This window comes from Globicephala melas, chromosome 4 (assembly GCF_963455315.2).
Source record: "Globicephala melas chromosome 4, mGloMel1.2, whole genome shotgun sequence".
Taxonomy (NCBI): Eukaryota; Metazoa; Chordata; class Mammalia; order Artiodactyla; family Delphinidae; genus Globicephala; species Globicephala melas.
This window is the reverse complement of record NC_083317.1, coordinates 107,325,125-107,344,560: the sequence shown is the minus strand read 5'-3', so window position 1 is coordinate 107,344,560 and position 19,436 is coordinate 107,325,125. Positions and strand designations below refer to the sequence as shown.

Here is a 19,436-nt window from a genome sequence, read left to right as displayed (position 1 = left end):
CCTCATTGTGTTTTTGATTTGCATTTCTCTAATGATTAGTGATGTTGAGCATCCTTTCATGTGCTTGTTGGCAATCTGTATATCTTCTTTGGAGAAATGTCTATTTAGGTCTTCTGCCCATTTTTGGATTGGGTTGTTTGATTTTGGTACTGAGCTGCATGAGCTGCTTGTATATTTTGGAGATTAATCCTTTGCAAATATTTTCTCCCATTCTGAAGGGTAATCTTTTCCTCTTCTTTATGGTTTCCTTTGCTGTGCAAAAGCTTTTAAGTTTCATTAGGTCCCATTTGTTTATTTTTGTTTTTATTTCCATTTCTCTAAGAGGTGGGTCAGAAAAGATCTTGCTGTAATTTATGTCATAGAGTGTTCTGCCTATGTTTTCCTCTAAGACTTTTATAGTGTCTGGCCTTACATTTAGGACTTTAATTCATTTTGAGTTTATTTTTTGTGTTTGGTGTTAGGAAGTGTTCTAATTTCATTCTTTTACTTGTAGCTGTCCAGTTTTCCCAGTGCCACTTATTGAAGAGGTTGTCTTTTCTCCGTTGTATATTCTTGCCTCTTTTATCAAAGATAAGGTGACCATAGGTGTGTGGTGTCTGGACATAGGTGTCTGGACTTTCTATCCTGTTCCATTGATCTATATTTCTGTTTTTGTGCTAGTACCATACTGTCTTGATTACTGTAGCTTTGTAGTATAGTCTGAAGTCAGAGAGCCTGATTCCTCCAGCTCCATTTTTCTTTCTCAAGTTTCCTTTGGCTATTCAGGGTCTTTTGTGTTTCCATACAAATTGTGAAATTTTTTGTTCTAGTTCTGTGAAAACTGCCATCAGTAGTTTGATAGGGATTGCATAGAATCTGTAGATTGCTTGGGTAGTATAGTCATTTTCACAATGTTGATTTTCCAATCCAAGAACATGGTATATTTCACTATCTGTTTTTATCTTCTTTAATTTCTTTCATCAGTGTCTTATAGTTTTCTGCATACAGGTCTTTTGTCTCCTTAGGTAGGTTTATTCCTAGGTATTTTGTTCTTTTTGTTGCAATGGTAAATGGGAGTGTTTCCTTAATTTCTCTTTCACATTTTTCTTCAGTGGTGTATAGGAGTGCAAGAGATTTCTGTGCATTAATTTCGTATCCTGCTAATTTACCAAATTCATTTATTAGCTCTAGTAATTTTCTGGTAGCGTCTTTAGGATTCTCTATGTATAGTGTCATGTCATCTGCAAACAGTGACAGCTTTACTTTTTCTTTTCTGATTTGGATTCCTTTTATTTCTTTTTATTCTCTGATTTCTGTGGCTAAAACTTCCAAAACTATGTTGAATAACAGTGGTGAGAGTAGGCAGCCTTGTCTTGTTCCTGATCTTAGAGGAAATGGTTTCAGTTTTTCACCATTGAGAACGATGTTGGCTGTGCGTTTGTCATATATGGCCTTTGTTATGTTGAGGTAAGTTCCCTCTGTGACTACTTTCTGGAGAGTTTCATCATAAATGGGTGTTGAATTTTGTTGAAAGCTTTTTCTGCATCTATTGAGATGATCATATGGTTTTTATCCTTCAGTTTGTTAATATGGTGTATCACATTGATTGATTTGTGTGTATTGAAGAATCCTTGCAATCCTGGGATAAACCCCACTTGAACATGGTGTATGATGCTTTTAACGTGCTGTTGGATTTTATTTTCTAGTATTTTGTTGAGGATTTTTGCATCTATGTTCATCAGTGATATTGGCCTGTAGTTTTCTTTTTTTGTGACATCTTTGTCTGGTTTTGGTATCAGGGTGATGGTGGCCTCGTAGAATGAATTTGGAAGTGTTCCACCCTCTGCTATATCTTGTAAGAGTTTGAGAAGGATAGGTGTTAGCTGTTCTCTAAATGTTTGAGAGAATTCACCTGTGAAGCCATCTGATCCTGGGCTTTTGTCTATTGGAAGAATTTTAATCACAGTTTCAACTGCATTACTTGTGATTAGTTGTTCATATTTTGTATTTCTTCCTGGTTTAGTCTTGGAAGGTTGTGCTTTTCTAAGAATTTGTCCATTTCTTCCAGGTTGTCCATTTGATGGGCATGTAGTTGCTTGTAGTAATCTCTCATGATCTTTTGTATTTCTTCAGTGTCATTTGTTACTTCTCCTTTTTCATTTCTAATTCAGTTGATTTGAGTCTTCTCTCCTTGTTTCTTGATGAATCTGGCTAATGGTTTATCAGTTTTGTTTATCTTCTCAAAGAACCAACTTTTAGTTTTATTGATCTTTGCTCTTGTTTTTTTCATTTCTTTTTCGTTTATTTCTGCCTGATCTTTATGATTTCTTTCCTTCTGCTAACTTTGGGGGGGTTTTTGTTTTTCTTTCTCTAACTGCTTTATGTGTAAGGTTAGGTTATTTGAGATGTTTCTTGTTTCTTGAGGTAGGATTGTATTGCTATAAACTTCCCTCTTAGAACTGCTTTTGCTGCATCCCATAGGTTTTGGCTCATTGTGTTTTCATGGTCATTTGTTTCTAGGTATTTTTTGATTTCTTCAGTGATCTCTTGGTTATCTAGTAGCGTATCGTTTAGCTTCCAAGTGTTTGTATTTTTTACAGTTTTTTTCCTGTCTCATAGCATTGTGGTTGGAAAAGGTACTTGATACAATTTGAAGTTTCTTAAACTTACTGAGGCTTGATTTGTGACCCACGACATGATCTATCCTGGAGAATGTTCCATGAGCATTTGAGAAGAAAGTGTATTTTGTTGTTTTTGGATGGAATGTCCCATAAATATCAATTAAGTCCATCTTGTCTAATGTGTTATTTAAAGCTTGGGTTTCCTTATTTATTTTCATTTTGGATTATTTGTCCATTGGGTAAAGTGGGGTTTTAAAGTCCCCTACTATTACTGTGTTACTGTTGATTTCTCCTTTTATGGTTGTGAGCATTTGCCATATATGTTGAGGTGCTCCTATGTTGGGTGCATAAATATTTACAATTGTTATATCTTCTTCTTGGTTCGATCCCTTGATCATTATGTAGTGTCCTTCTTTGTATCTTGTAATTTTATTTTAAAGTCTATTTTGCCTGATATGAGACTTGCTACCCCAGCTTTCTTTGATTTCCATTTGCATGGAATATCCCCTCACTTGCAGTCTGTATGTGTCCCTAGGTCTGAAGTGGGTCTCTTGTAGACAGCATATATATGGGTCTTGTTTTTGTATCCATTCAGCCAGTCTGTGTCTTTTCATTGGCGCATTTAATCCATTTGCATTTAAGGTAATTATCGATATGTATGTTCCTGTTACCATTTTCATAATTGTTTTGGGTTTGTTTTTGTAGGTCTTTTCCTTCTCTTGTGTTTCCTGCCTAGCAAAGTTCATTTAGCATTTGTTGTAAAGCTGGTTTGGTGGTGCTGAATTCTCTTAACTTCTCGTTGTCTGTATAGGTTTTAATTTCTCTGTTGAATCTGAATGAGATCCTTGCTGGCTAGAGTAATCTTGGTTGTAGGTTTTTCCCTTTCATCACTTTAAATATGTCTAGCACTCCCTTCTGGCTTGCAGAGTTTCTGCTGAAAGATCAGCTCTTAACCTTATACGGATTCCCTTGTATTTTATGTGTTGCTTTTCCCTTGCTACTTTTAATGTTTCTCCGTTGTGTTTAATTTTTGATAGCTTGATTAATATGTGTCTTGGCGTGTTTCTCCTTGAATTTATCCTGTGTGGGACTCTCTTTGCTTCCTGGACTTGATTGACTCTTTCCTTTCCCATATTAGGGAAATTTTCAACTATAATCTCTTCAAATATTTTATCAGACTCAGGTCTTCTTCTGGGACCCCTATAATTTGAGTGTTGGCATGTTTAATGTTGTCCCAGAGGTCTCTGAGACTGCCCTCAATTCTTTTCATTCTTTATTCTTTATTCTGCTCTTCGGTGGTTATTTCCACTATTTTGTCTTCCAGGTCACTTTTCCGTTCTTCTGCCTCAGTTATTCTGATTCCCTCTAAAGAATTTTTAATTTCGTTTATTGTGGTGTTCATCATTGTTGTTTGCTCTTTATTTCTTCTAAGTCCTTGTTAAACGTTTCTTGTATTTTCTCCATTCTATTTCCAAGATCTTGGATCATCTTTACTATCATTACTCTGAATTCTTTTTCAGGTAGACTGCCTATTTCCTCTTCATTTGTTAGGTCTGGTGGGTTTTTACCTTACTCCTTCATCTGCTGCATATTTCTCTGTCTTCTCATTTTGTTTAACTTACTGTGTTTGGGATCTCCTTTTCACAGGCTGCAAGTTCATAGCTCCCGTTGTTTTTGGTGTCTGCCCCTAGTGGGTGAGGTTGGTTCAGTGGCTTGTGTAGGCTTCCTGGTGGCGGGGCCTGGTGCCTGTGTTCTGGTGGGTGGGGCTGGATCTTGTCTTTCTGGTGGGCAGGCTGTGTCTGGTTTTGTGTTTTGGGGTGTCTGTGAACTTAGTGTGATTTTAGGCAGCCTCTCTGCTGATGGGTGGGGCTGTGTTCCTGTCTTGCTAGTTGTTTGGCATGGGGCATCCAGCACTTGAGCTTGCAGGCCGTTGGGTGGAGCTGGGTCTTAGCGTTGAGAAGGAGATCTCTGGGAGAGCTCTCGCCAGTTGGTATTATGTGGAGCTGCGGCGTCTCTCTGGTAGTGCAATGTCCTGGACTTGGCTCTCCCACCTCGGAGGCTCAGGCTTCACACCCATCTGGAGCACCAAGACCCTGTCAGCCACATGGCTCAGAAGAAAAGGATCAAAAAAAAGGGAAGAAAATAATAATAATAAAATTTTAAAAATTATAAAATAAAGAAATAATAAAAAAAGAGAGCAACCAAACCAATAAACAAATCCACCAACGATAGCAAGCACTAAAAACTAAACTAAGATAAACATAAAAATCAGAAACAAATCAGTTGCAGACAGCAAACCCCTAGTCTACAGTTGCTCCCAAAGTCCACTGCCTCAATTTTGGGAATATTCATTGTCTATTCAGGGATTCCACAGATGCAGGTTCATCTAGTTGATTGTGGGAGTGTAATCTGCTGCTCCTGAGGCTGCTGGGAGAGATTTCCCTTTCTCTTCTTTGTTCACACAGCTCCTGGGGTTCAGCTTTGGTTTTGGCCCCACCTCTGTGTGTAGGTCGCCCTCAGGCGTCTGTTCCCCACCCAGACAGGAGAGGGTTAAAGCAGCGGCTGATTAGGGCTCTTTTGCTGTCTCAGGCCAGGGAGAGGGAGAGGGATGGTAGTCATAATTGGAATGCGACGGGAGCATGCAGCGGCAGAGGCCAGCGTGACATTACAACAGCCTGAGGTGTTCTGTGTGTTCTCCTGGGGAAGTTGTCCCTGGATCTGGGGACAGTGGCAGTGGTGTGCTGCACAGGCTCCTGTGGGGTTGTGGGGGCGGGTATGGGTAGTGATCTGTGTTTGCACATAGGATTCTTGGTGGCAGCGGCAGCAGCGTTAGCATTTCATGCCTGTCTCTGTGTTCTGAGCTGCTAGCCACAGCTAATGCCCATCTCTGGAGCTCGCTTAGGTGGTGCTCTGTCTCCTGTGGGCACACATGGAAGGAATCCCCTCTCCTCACACACCCTGAAACAATGGTCTCTTGCCTCTTCGGCAGGTCCAGACTTTTTCCCTGACTCCCTCCCAGCTAGTTTTAGCACAACAGCCCTCTTCAGGCTGTCTTCACGCAGCCAACCCCAGTCTTCTCCCTGGGATCTGACCTCCGAAGCCCAAGCCTCAGCTCCCAGCCCCCACCTGCCCCGGCGGGTGAGCAGAAAATTGTCTCAGGCTGGTGAATGCTGGTCAGCACTGATCCTGTGTGCAGGAATCTCTCCGCTTTGCCCTCTGCACCCCTGTTGCTGTGCTCTCCTCCATGGCTCCAAAGCTTTCCCCCCATCCACCTCCTCTCTACCAGTGAAGGGGCTTCCTAGTGTGTGGAAACTTTTCCTCTTTTACAGCTCCCTCCCAGAGGTGCAGGTCCTGTCCCTATTCTTCGTCTCTGTTTTTTCTGTTTTCTTTTGCCCTACCTAGGTACGTGGGGATTTTCTTGCCTTTTGGGAAGTCTGAGGTCTTCTGCCAGCATTCAGTAGGTGTTCTGTAAGAGTTGTTTCACATGTAGATGTATTTTTGATGTAATTGTGATGAGGAAGGTGATCTCCACGTCTTATTTCTCCACCATCTTGAAGGTCCCCCCCCCCATAGTTTTCTTTTATTTTTATTAAAAATGGATTTTAAATTAAAAAATATATATTTTGGAGTATAGTTGATTTACTATGTTTTGTTAGTTTCAGGTGTACAGCAAAGTGAATCAGTTATACATATACATATATCCACCATTTTTTTAGATTTTTTTCCCATAGCCCATTACAGAGTACTGAGTAGAGCTCCCTGTGCTGTACAGTAGGTTCTTATTAATTATCTATTTATATGTAGTAGTGTGTATATGTCAATCCCAATCTCCCAGTTTATCCCACCCCTTCCTTATCTGCTGGTAACCATAAGTTTGTTTTCTATTGATACATCTGTGATTCTACTTCTGTTTTGTAACTATGTTCATTTGTCCCCTTTTTTTAGATTCCACATATAAGCAGTATCATATGATATTTGTCTTTTCTGTGTCTGACTTACTTCACTCAGTATGACAGTCTCTAGGTCCATCCATGTTGCTGCAAATGGCATTATTTTGGTTTTTTTATGGCTGAGTAATATTCCATTGTATATATGTACCACATCTTCTTTATCCATACCTCTGTTGATGGACATTTAGTTTGCTTCCATGTCCTGGCTATTGTAAATAGTGCTGCAATGAAAAAAGTGGATTTAAATTTTGATAAAGTACTCATGAAGAAATATTTAGGCTTATAACAGTTGTTATTTGTTTATATTTTTAGAATTCGAGATGCAAGCATACAGTTAAAAAGTCAGCAAAATGATTTTCAGAGAGTACAGAAAGAATTGAGTCAGTTGCAACATGAGTTAAAAATTAAACAAAGACAATCACAAATCTTCAGGTAAGATTATCTTTAAAGAATTGAATATTATAGTATTGAAAATTTACACTCATTTAATACTAACTTTATAAGCATTCAAACACCTTTTAGTAATATAGTTTCTATATTTATATAGTTTAATATTATAGTGTTGTTGAAAAAAATGGAAACACTTCACTTTTTTTTAAACTATTATCTCAACTAAATAGTTTTGCCAATAACATTTAAATTAGGCAAACGCCTTGTTCTGATTTTGCAGTGACATTTAGAATGAAAGCACAGTAACTAATTCATTTTCCTCTTGGCCAGTATTTCTTGGTATACTTGATCTCCTGACCGACAGTCCAGTGACATGAAAAGAATAGAATGGGGAAACTTTCTAACTGGATAGTAATAGACCTCCTAAATTTAGAAATTTCCAATATAAATGGTGTTAAATCTGCTTTTATATAATCTTTGAAGGCTTTATAATAACTAAAGGTAAAGCCCAATGTTCTAAAGAAAATAGGAAGTACTTTTTAAAAATGGAATTGAATTTATTGAGAATATCAGAAAGAATGATTAATTTTTAAATTGAGTAACTTTTAGCTCTTAGAAAAGGGAAATAAGTTAAATGAACATTATAAATAGACACAGGTTCAGGATGACTAAAAAAAATATGCCGGGTAAATACTTTTAATGTTCTTATTTTTTCCAGTCTACTTATTATTATTGGGAATATTGTTCTGTTAAAAAAATTATCTGGGCTAATAATTTTTTTATGCAATATCTGGTGATAACCTGTTAGCCATCTAACCTTTCATTAATGCCTTGCACATAACTGATGCTAAATAAATAATTTTTGAATTAATGAATGAGTCTACTCACAAAACAGATGACAATTTTTGTCATCAGAAATCTTCTCTGTCCTTTCCTAGAAATCTAGTATTGAACCAGCAGGATATCACCCCGGTGATCCCAACTCTCCATTTTAGTCAGGACCATCAGTATTCAGTCTTGGCCCCAACAATAGCTTTGGCTCAGGTCCACTCGGGAAATCCCATTTGTTTTATCCAGAGATGCCATTATGGATGGCAGGATTGACTAAATTTTAAAGGCTAGACTAGGACTAGATTAGACAATTAATGCTGCTTCAGGATATTATGGACTAATAAAGTCAGTCTTTATTATTCACATTTTACATGTAATTTGTAGTATTTTAAATTCTTGAATAAGCTTATACATATTTAAATGTTATTTTTATTCTGTGTTGTAATTTTGTCATCATTTTGCATTATACTTTTACTGCTTATTTTTTAAAATGTTTTCAAAAGATCCGTGGTTTTTGTTTACTTTTAGATAAAAGATCACAAATTGGGAGTTTCGGATCTGATTTATATAAAAAAGTAACACTAGAAATTTTAGAAGTAACCATTTAACTAGACAGTATAAATAAAAGTTTGTGACAGATGAATAAAAATAATTACATGTTTTGTTAATACTCTCACTAGTAGGTACATTGCATGGGAGAAGGCAGTCTGGTGAAAATAAAATCAAACCAAAAGTTGTAGAGTTCAGTGATTTTGTTGCATTACTAAAAGCTCATTTTAAACTAGTTTACTGATTATTTAAAAAAAATATCTACCAGAACGTAAAACTTCGAGTTTGCTGTGGATAAAGCAAAGGAGCTTATAATCTTCTCTCTTAAAGTGGTAAAGAAAAGAAGCTTGAGCTTTAGCTACTCAGATGTAATCATCTTTATTTACGGCGTCCAAAATGAACTTTCAAGAGATCAATGCACTATGTCTTTGAGTCACTTTGCTCTTTTTAAATTATTCTCTCATTTGTTTAATTGCAATAGGGCTTAATCACCTAGCCTCCAGCAAAGTGTTCTTCATGCTTTGTATTTTCCCTGACCTCATTTCCAACCTGTCTCTCGCAAGGGGTTGATGAGGAGTAGCTGTGGTATGCCTCAGTTGGCTCAGCACAACTGCTATTCAGAATAAAGTGTCTTTTGAGAATGGAAATCAACTTTTGAAAGCCTGTAAAATAGATACTAAAAAACAATATGGAATACAGATATACTTCACTTTATGTAAAGTTGTGTATAACTCCAATATTCCAAATCAATCCATATTTGAAATATTTTGGTAGTGCTTACTTTTATAGGATTCTTATTGTAAATCTTTCATAAATTGTTTGAAATATACTTATCCTTTAATTTTTCTTGTTTGTAAATCCAGACTCTGTCATCTTTGAAATTAAGCCAACTCCCCAAATCTCTCACTTTCACACCAACTTGTCAACCACATTAAGGCTTCTAGTTTTGTTTTGTTTTGTTTTTCTGATTTTCCCAACCATTTCCTGGCCTTACTTTGTTTTCTAGCCTTGATCCCATAATCAGCTCATGTCTTTTTTAAACAGCTGTATTGAGATATAAGTTACATACTACAAAATCCACCCCTTTTAAGTAGACAATGTAATGATTTTTAGTAAACTTACTGAGTTGTGCAACCATTACCACATGCAATATTAGAACATTTGAGTCATCCTTAGAAGATCCTCATGCCATTTGCAATCTCTATCTTCACCGCCAATCCTAGGCAATTGCTTATCTTCTTTCTGTTTCTATAGATATTTCTCTGGACAATTCAAATATATGGAATCCTACAGTATGTGGTCTTTTATATCTGACATCTTTCAATAATGTTTTTGATGTTTATCCATGTTGTATCATGCATCAGTACTTTGTTCCTTTTTATTGCTAAATAGTGTTTCATTGTCTGAACATACCACATTTTATTTATGCATTTATTAGTTGAAGGACATTTGGATTGTTTCCGCTTGTTGGCACCTATGAATAATGCTGCTATAAACATTCACATGTAAGTCTTTGTGTGGATGTATGTTTCATTTCTTTTGAGTAGATACTTAAGTGTAGAATTACTGAATCATATGGTAAATTGATATTTAACCTTTAAGAAACTGCAAAACTATTTTGCAAAGTGGCTGCACTATTTTACATTCCTACCAGGAATGAGGATTCTACTTTTACTGTGTTCTTGACAACATTTCTTATTGTCTGTATTTTTTTTATAGTAGCCATTCTAGAGGCTGTGAAATGGTACCTCATTGTGCTTTGATTTGTGTTTCCCAAATGACTAATGGTGTTGAACATCTTTTTGTGTGCTTATTAACTATTTTTATGGCTATTTGGTGAAATATCTATTAAAATATTTTTTCTATTTTTCATTGGTTTGTTTTCTTGTTATCAGATTATAAGAGTTCTTTGTATGTTCTGGGTACAAGTCTTTTATTTGAAATATGATTTGCAAATATTTTCTCCCAGTCTGTGGCAAGTCTTTTCATTTTTTTAATTGTGTCTTTTCGAAGAACAAAAGTTATTATTTTTAGTGAAATACAGTTTAATCAATGTTTTCTTTTAGGGATTGTGCTTCTGGTAATGTATCTAAGAACTCTGCCTAACCAAAGGTCACAAAGATTTTTTCCAGTAGTTTCTTCTAAAGGTTTTATAGTTTTAGCTCTTACCTTTAGGTCTGTGATCCATTTTAACTCTTGTGAATAATGTAAAGTAAGGATCTAAATTCATCTTTTTTTTTCATGTGAATATTCAATTATTCTAGCACTGTTTGTTAAAAAGACTATTCTTTCCCTATTGAGTTGCCTTGGTCCCTTTACCTAAAATCAATTCACCATGAATGGAAGGAATTATTTCTGGACTCTCTATTCTATTTTATTCATCTATTGATGTATATCTATTCTTAATGTCAGTACCACACTCTCTTGAATATTATAATTTTTAGTGAATTTTGAGATCAAGAAATGTAAGCCCTTCAAATTTCTTTGTTTTCAAGATTGTTTTGGCTATTCTGGGAACCTTGTATTTCCATATAAATTTTAGGATCATCTTGTCAATTTCTGAAAAATAGCCTACTGGGATTTTGATAGGTATAGCATTAAATCTATAGATCAATTTGGGGAGAATTGCCATTTTTAAAATGTTGAATTTTTCAATCCAAGAATCCATATATCTCTCCACTGAGATCTTTAGTTCTCTCAGAAATGTTTTGTTTTTAGTATATAAGTCTTGCACTCCTTTTATTTAGTTTATTTCTAAATACTTTATTCTTTTTGATGTTATGACAAGTGGGATTTTTTTCTTAACTTTATTTTTGGGATTCATCATTGCTAGTAAACAGATTGGTTTTTGCACATGGTTTATGTATCCTGTGATCTTGATGAACCCATTTATTCTAGTATTTGTGTGTGTGTGTGTGTGTGTGTGTGTGTATTCATTAGGATTTTCTTCATAGAGTATGTTTCTGCATAGAGGAATTTACCAATACTCCAGCTACTTTTACCTCTGCTTATTTACCCTTAAAACCCTCAGTCTTTATATCCACTTACAGGTTGTTAAACACCAGGCCCTCAATTTCTTCAATACTATTCTAAATCCTCAATATTCTGCTTAAAATTCTTTGTGCTACTCATCTCTCACCAGCTGTGTGTCTTGCCTTGTATTTCACAAAGAGAGTTAAAGTTATCAACACAGACATATTTCCTGTGAGTCAAATGATACTTAAGTTTCAGAACCCCGCACTCAGGACCCCCTTCCAAGCTTCTGGGAGGGCCCCTGGCAAAGTAAGATGGTTTTAAATTATAATTGTAAAAATTCTGTCTCTTTGCACTCTGATTTCCCTTCTCCTACTTCTGATGTCAGTATGCCCTTGGAGTAGTCCCTGGCATTTGAGGAATCTGAGAGAGAAAGTTGTGTTGGCAATATACATTATAACTGCCATCTGGAAAGTCATTTCAATGTAATTTTCAATTACACAAACAAGACATTGCAGACTAAAAATAGGGATGTGTATGAATTTCTTTCTTTTTTTTTTTTTTTGAGGTACGCGGGCCTCTCACTGTTGTGGCCTCTCCTGTTGCAGAGCACAGGCTCCGGACGCGCAGGCTCAGCGGCCATGGCTCACGGGCCCAGCCGCTCTGCAGCATGTGGGAATCTTTCCGGACCGGGGCATGAACCCGTGTCCCCTGCATCGGCAGGCAGACTCTCAACCACTGCACAACCAGGGAAGCCCTGTATGAATTTTTTTGAATTAATGGAGTAAAAGCAATAAAGATGAACAATTTAAACAATAGAAATTATTCTGTCATAAAAAACAAATTATAACATTTTTTCAGATTACATCATAAGTGATACAATTTCAATAAAATCTCTTGGATTATTTTGTAATCCATTCAATGAAGAGGAGTTAATTATTTGAATACATTGGAGAAAGATTTAAGTTTCTTGCTGATTTGACCAAAGCTGCTGACATCACTGAATATAACATAAAAATCATAGTATACCACTTCAAGGACATCTGAGATAAGCAAGTTCATGAGTTTCATCATTTCAAAGACAATTTAAGATGTCATTTTCCAAGAAAACTTGAAATGCCAAAAATTTTATCATATATGAAAAAATTTTATAAGGATTTTCCCAAATTTGACAATGCTTAATATTTACATGATATTACCAGTAATGGGCTATGAAGCTAAAAGAATCTTTCTAAACTACCACAGATAATAAAACTAATGGCCTTGCTAGATGAAAGGCTGTATAATTTTTATATTCTCTCCACACAAAGTATTATTATAAAATGGTTCTCATATGAAAAGGTGCTTGTAAAGCATGTAACCAAAAATTATAGACAAAAGAAATATTGTAGAGCTGTTACTTATTAAAAAGTTATACTGTTTTTCTGTATTTTGTGATATTGATGAGATTTATTAACTTTTACAATTTTATTTGTAATGATTTTTCTCAGTCTATAAGTGCACACTTTTAAACCTAATTTTGTAGTCGTCTTTTACAAGAAAGCCATCCCTCTATCCACACCAATCATATAAGATCTAGGCCACACAAAATGTGATGGATCTGCTCTTCGCTAAGTGGCTTGATTTTTCTGTTTCCTGCCTTTTGTCCCTACAGAAGCACATGCATCCGTATCTGGTCTTTCTTCTATTAAATATCCCTTTAGGCCTTGACCCCCATGTTCATGACTTGCTCCCAGCAGCTGCCTTACATTGGGCCCATTAGGCCTTTAACCTTGACTTAGTTCATAGTTCTTGTCTCTGTCTTACCACTTCCTGGCTTCGCATTCAAACTTCCCATCCTCACCATTGCTCCCCTTTGCTTTAGTGATCTGTTGGACTCTTTCTTTGATTTTTTTTTTTTTGGCTTGTTTTTAATTGAAATATAGTTGATTTACAATGTTGTGTTAATTTCTGCTGTACAGCAAAGTGATTCAGTTACACATGTTATATACATTCATTTTTATATTCTTTTCCATTATGGTTTATCTCAGGATATTGAATATAGTTCCTGTGCTATACAGTAGGACCTTGTTGTTTATCCATTCTATATGTAATAGTTTGCATCTGCTAACCTCAACCTCCCAATCCATCCCTCCCTCACCCCCACCCCTTTCTTTGATTTTTTTTTTTTTTTGAAATCAACATCTCTCTTAGCTCCCAGGTCTGCATGCTGATTGAGGATTCCCTGTGGCTTTTGGTCACTCAAGTGGACCTTATTAATTAACCACACAGAATGACACCACCCTTCTTCTTCCTGGCAAAGGCTAATCTTTCAGCCTTTGTTTTACATCTGTCCTTTCTTTCTAGCTCTCTGCACAAAAAATGATCACATCTCTTGCCTGTGTTTTTTAGCCTCTGTGACTGTACTCATACTGTCTGCTCAGCTCTGTAAACACTCAGGTGTCTCCCATCCTAACAAACCATTCTACTGTGTATCTTCCTTTTTCTCTCCTTGCTGCCTCAATCAAGGTTCTTGATTGCTGGTACCACATAACTATTTTCTCACTTCTGCTTTACTGCTCAGTCTTTTCCTACCTGAAGCCTCTCTCTTAGGTCACCAAAGACCTCCTTAATACCGGATATAATGGCCTCTGTTCAGCCTTTGTCTGAGGCCTTAAACACTGATCACTACTCTCTACTTTAAATTCTCTTATCCCCTGGCTTTTCCGATGTTATCTTTTTGGCTTTTCTTCACTGGTTGCTCCTCCCTCATCTCCTTTGAGGGTTTGTTTTCTGATTTATTCCCATAAATATTAGTGTTGTCCAGTATCTTATCCTCAGTATTTCTTACTTCTTTATTCCTCCAACAGAGTGATCTATTTTTTTCACTCATTCATTCATTCATCAATATGTGTTGAGTACATACTATGTGGTAGGTACTGTGCTAGGTGCAAGGGAGACTGTGATGAACAAGACAGATACAGTCTGTATAATAGATCTTAGTCTACTTAGGTAGATAAATATTAACTCCCATGGCTTCAGTCATCATCTTTTTGCTGATGACACTCCTATCCATGTCTGCATCTTGCTTGATTATTAGGTAAATGATAGCCAGGACATCTGAAGTAATAAAAATCATTGAGATAGTAAAAAACATGTGGTTACTTTGAGCTGTGGCATTTGATGTGGGAAAAGCACTGGATCAGTCACTTAAAAAGGTTTCATTTATTATTACCCTAGGTTTTACACTGCCTGTAGGACTCTAGTGCAGGAAGAATGCTGTCTACAAATCTGAGATTCTCTTTTAGGCTCAGTGACTAAGTCACTTTTTTATTTTATTTATTTATTTTTGGCTGCATTAGGTCTTTGTTGCTGCAGGCGGGCTTTCTCTAGTTGTGGCGAGCGGGGGCTACTCTTCATTGCAGTGTTCGGGCTTCTCATTATTGTGGTGTCTCTTGTTGCGGAGCACGGGCTCTAGGCGCGCGGTCTTCACTAGTTGTGGCACGTAGGCTCAGTAGTTGTGGCTTGTGGGCTCTAGAGCACAGGCTCTGTAGTTGTGGCACACAGGCTTAGTTGCTCCGCAGCATGTGGGATCTTCCCAGACCAGGGATCAAACTCGCGTCCCCTGCATTGGCAGGCAGATTCTTAACCACTGCGCCACCGGGGAAGTCCTGACTAAGTCACTTTTGACTGAATTTCCTTCACTAAATGTTTGCTGTTAAATTAATTTTAAAAGATTAATAGAAAAATGTGTATGAAAGTAGTTAGCTACCTTTATTTATAGTTAAAATATTATAACACAATGGAAATGAGTTGGGGTGACCATATACCTCAGTCTTCCTGGGATAACCCCAGTTTATATGTTGTCTCAGCATAATGCAGATAGCACCTACTTTTACTTTCATAACTGTCTCCATTTATACAGTAGATTGTATGGTCACTCTAAAACCATTTTTCAAGGAAAACCTTTTTTCAAATACATATTTGTTATTATGCTTGCTATTTTTAAAAATCCTAATTTTTCCTTACTTCTTTACAGTCAGAGATTGACAGAATACAAGTATCTCTGGAATAAGACTCTTTCATTACTTACTTTTAGTAAAAGAGAGCTAACCAGTATTAAAAATGAAGTATATGATAATTTTCAAAACTGGACTTCACTGAAAGGAGAAGTTTTTCTACAAATTAAATCCATAAGTGAAACAGCCTTGACAGGTTTGTTATATATGTTTAGAACATAATCGTCCTTTTTTTGGTAAATGGTATATCATAAGTCATGAAATAATGATACTTCATTTTATGTGATGGGAATTATGATTAATTTTAAACCTGTTATTTGTTAGTATACTAGATGACCACTAAGATCTATTCCATCCCTGAAATTTAATAATTATAGGCCTGATCTAAGATAAGCTCTGATACATCAATCTTGAACTGTGACCAGAAGTCTGATTATTCCTGTTAAATGTACAAATTTGTATTTTAAAACTTTTTTTCTGTTAATGGCTGAGTAGCTCTAATTAGATCAGATTTCCCACAGATAACAACTATAAATTCTGAACAAAGTACCTACCTAAAAACACTGGAGAGTGACCAAGACCAAGCACATGGAGGGAACATAAGAAAAATTGAAAGAAGGCCTATTACTATTTGAAAAAAGCCAATCTAAAATGGTAATGTACTGGATGATTCCAACTGTAATATATGACTATTCTGGAAAAGGTAAAACTATGGAAATAATAAAGAGGTCAGTGGTTGCCAGGGTAGGAAGGAAGGATGAATAGATAGAGCATGGAGTATTTTAGGGCAGTGAAACTATTTTTGTATAGTGTAATGGTGGATAGGTGTCTTTATACATTTTGCCAAAACCCATAGAATATACAATGCCAAGAATGTACCCTTAATGTAAGTTATAGATTTGGGATGGTAATGATGTGCCAATGTAGGTTCATTAATTGTAAAAAATGTACCACTGTGGTGCAGGATGTTGATGGTGGGGGAAGCTATGCATGTGTGGGGGGCAGGAAGTATCTGGGAATTCTCTGTACTTTCTGCTTAATTTTACTATGAACCTAAAACTGAACTAAAAAAATCTATTATTTTTTTAATTGAAAGAAGGGGATAGCACTGGGTGAATTCCCTGTTTGTTGTTGTTGTTTGTTTTGGTGTTTTTTTATGGCTATTAGATTGAGGGCAGGGTACAATCTATTCCAAGCAGGGAAGCTAGAACTTTGATAGAAATCTATAGTCTTTTTGGCTTTAAGACTGGGGGGCAGAGATCAAGGCAGTCCCAGCTTTGAGAAGTGAGAGGATATCCTCGAAAAGAGATAGAAAGTGAGAGCTCAAATTACGCATATAAACTCTTCCCAAATCTCTGGCTTATCCCTAAAATACGTGTGTACAGGGAAGACTCTTAAGTAGCTCATCTAAGGCTAAAGCAATTGACATTACCTGCTACCTACCCTAGGGGAAACAGTCATTAGTATATGAGTTCAGCCAAGTTAACTACCTGTTAAAACAAAGCAATACCAAAAAAAAAAAAAAAAAAAAAAATCAATACTCTAGAGGACCATAACAGAATCCAGAGTCTCCATAACATGACATCCGCAATGTTTAGGATACAATCCAAAACTACTTGAACTGGAAAGAAACAGGAAAATGGCTTCTACTCAAAAGAGTAGACAGTCAACAGAGACCAACCCTGAGGTGGGCCAGATGATATAATTAGCTGACTAGGATTTCAAATCAGCTGTTAACTATGTTCAATGACATAGAGGAAAATAAGCTAATAATGAATGAAAAGAGAGAAAATCTCAGCAAGAAACTATTAAAAATTGGAAAGTCAAGAATTAAAAAATACAATATCTAAAATAAAAATTTACTGGATAGACTTTTATAGCATATTGTGATTACCAAAGAAAGAATCAATGAACTTTAAGATAGATTAATAGAAATTATTCAATTTGAAGAAGAGAGATAAACACTGAAAAAAGTGAACAGAGCTCCAGGGAAGGGTTAAAATGTACCATAATAATAAATATCAGTAAATATGAAACTCTTTTTTCCTTTGAATTGAAAAACTGTCTATGATCATTTAAAGTAAGAATTATAATATTATATGGTGGAGGTTATAAAGTATATTGATTTAACATATGACAGCTAGAGCATAAAGGACAGGGGGATGGGGTAATAGATCCATATGGTTGCACGCTTTTTGTATTTTATGTGACATGGTGCAACATTCATTCTATGTAGACTAAGAAATTAAGGATGTATAATCCCTAGAGCAACCACTAAAAAAAATACAAAAAGCTATATAAAAAGCTAATAATAATGGAGAATTAACATCATCTGACTCTAAGATTTATTATAAAATCACAGTAAACAAATCAGTGTAATACTGGCATATGGATCAACAATAGATCAATGGAACAAAATAGCCTTGTAAATGACCCCTGTTGATAATGCTCATTTCACTTTTGACAAGGCACCAAAACAATTCAATGGGAAAAAGAAAGTCTTTCAACAAATTGTGCTGGAACAACTGAATAGCCATATAGGAAAATATACCCTGACTCCTTAACTCCATAAAAATTAATTCAGGATTAGTCAGAGCTAAATTTAAAAGCTAAAACAATAAAAGGAGAAACAGGAAAATATCTTCATGAATTGATAGTAAATGAAGGTTTCTTGGATAGGACACAGAAGTAAGAATAACAAAAGAACAAAAATTGATGAATTAGACTTAAAGTTTAAAACTTCCGCTCATCAAAAGATGCCATTAATAAAATGAATAGGTAAGCCACAGACAGAGAAAATATTCCAAAACTCTGTGACAAAGGACTGCTGTCCAGGTTACATAAAGAACACCTACAAGTCAATAGTAAAAGGACAAGTGATCCAACCAAAAATGGCCAAAAGATTTGAATAGACACTTTACAAGGAAAGATACACAAATGGCCAAAAAGGACATGAAAAGGTGCTCAGCATTATGAGTCATAGGGAAATGCAAGTTGAAACCACAGTGAGATACCAGTACATACACACTACGTTGGCTAAAATGAAAAAAAATGACAACAGCAAATTTTGGTGAGGAAGGAGGGCAACTGGAACTCTCAAACAAATTGGTGAGAGTATAAAATGTTACAGCTGCTTTGAAAAAGGATCTGACAGTTTTTTAATAAAACTAAAGATACATCTGTCTGATGTCTCTGAAATTCTTCTCTTTGGAATTTACCATCTCCCCCAAATGAAAACATATGTCCATAAAAACATTCAGCAACTTTATTCAAGCTTTATTCAAAATAGCCTTAAGTTGGTAAAAGCCCAGAAGTACATCAGTAGAATGGATTATCAAAAAAACGGCTGAATAAACAATGGAATATAGAATGAACTACAGTAATGCAGTAACTTGGATAAACATCAAAAATATTACGCTGCCTGAAAGTAACCTTACACAAATAATGCACATTGTAAGATTCCATTTATATGATGTTCTAGAATAGGCAAAACTAATCTATAGTGGGAAAAAAAACAAAAACAAAAACAGAAGTTACCTCAGAGGGGAGGATTGACTGGAAAGGGGGCATGAGGGCACTTTCTTTGGTGATAGTAATGCTCTCTATTTTGATAGAGGTTTGGGTTACACAGTGGATGTATTTTTCAAAACTCATCTGTTGGTACATTTGAGATTTATTCATTTCTTTGTGGGTAAATTTCACTCAAAAATTAGAAATCTATATTGAATGCTAATTAACAATGTGCATGCTGAAGTATTTAGGGAGTCAAATATATTGACTTATCTTGAAATGCATAAATATGTAAGATGGTTAGAGGAATAACTATGTTATAAAGCAAATATAGTAAAATGTTAATTGAAGAATCTAGGTAGTGTGTGTATTTGAGTTCACAGTACAGTTCTTCCAACTTTTCTGTATATTTTAAATTTTTTATAGTTAAATGTTAGAAAAAGAAAGCATTCTAACCTTATAACTTCAGTTTCCTAATTTTATTATATAATATGTGCCTTTAGAAATGAGTTGTATATGATAATACTCTTAAAATTTTTAACTAATTTTGAGAATTAAATTTGGACAAATACAGATGAATATTATAACAACCATGTTTTCAACTGCAAAAATTGTTAATTTTTAATACTTTGCCT

General features: G+C 35.7%; 1 protein-coding gene across 1 annotated transcript in view; it reads left to right on the top strand.

Annotated features, from left to right (window-relative positions):
* LEKR1 (leucine, glutamate and lysine rich 1) overlaps window positions 1-19,436 on the top strand; it is a 277,970-nt gene that overhangs the window by 114,078 nt on the left and 144,456 nt on the right. The window contains exons 6-7 of the mRNA XM_060298487.2: window positions 6,863-6,982; window positions 15,312-15,487. Coding sequence (XP_060154470.1) covers window positions 6,863-6,982; window positions 15,312-15,487 — 296 coding nt within the window. The remainder of the gene's footprint in view (window positions 1-6,862; window positions 6,983-15,311; window positions 15,488-19,436) is intronic.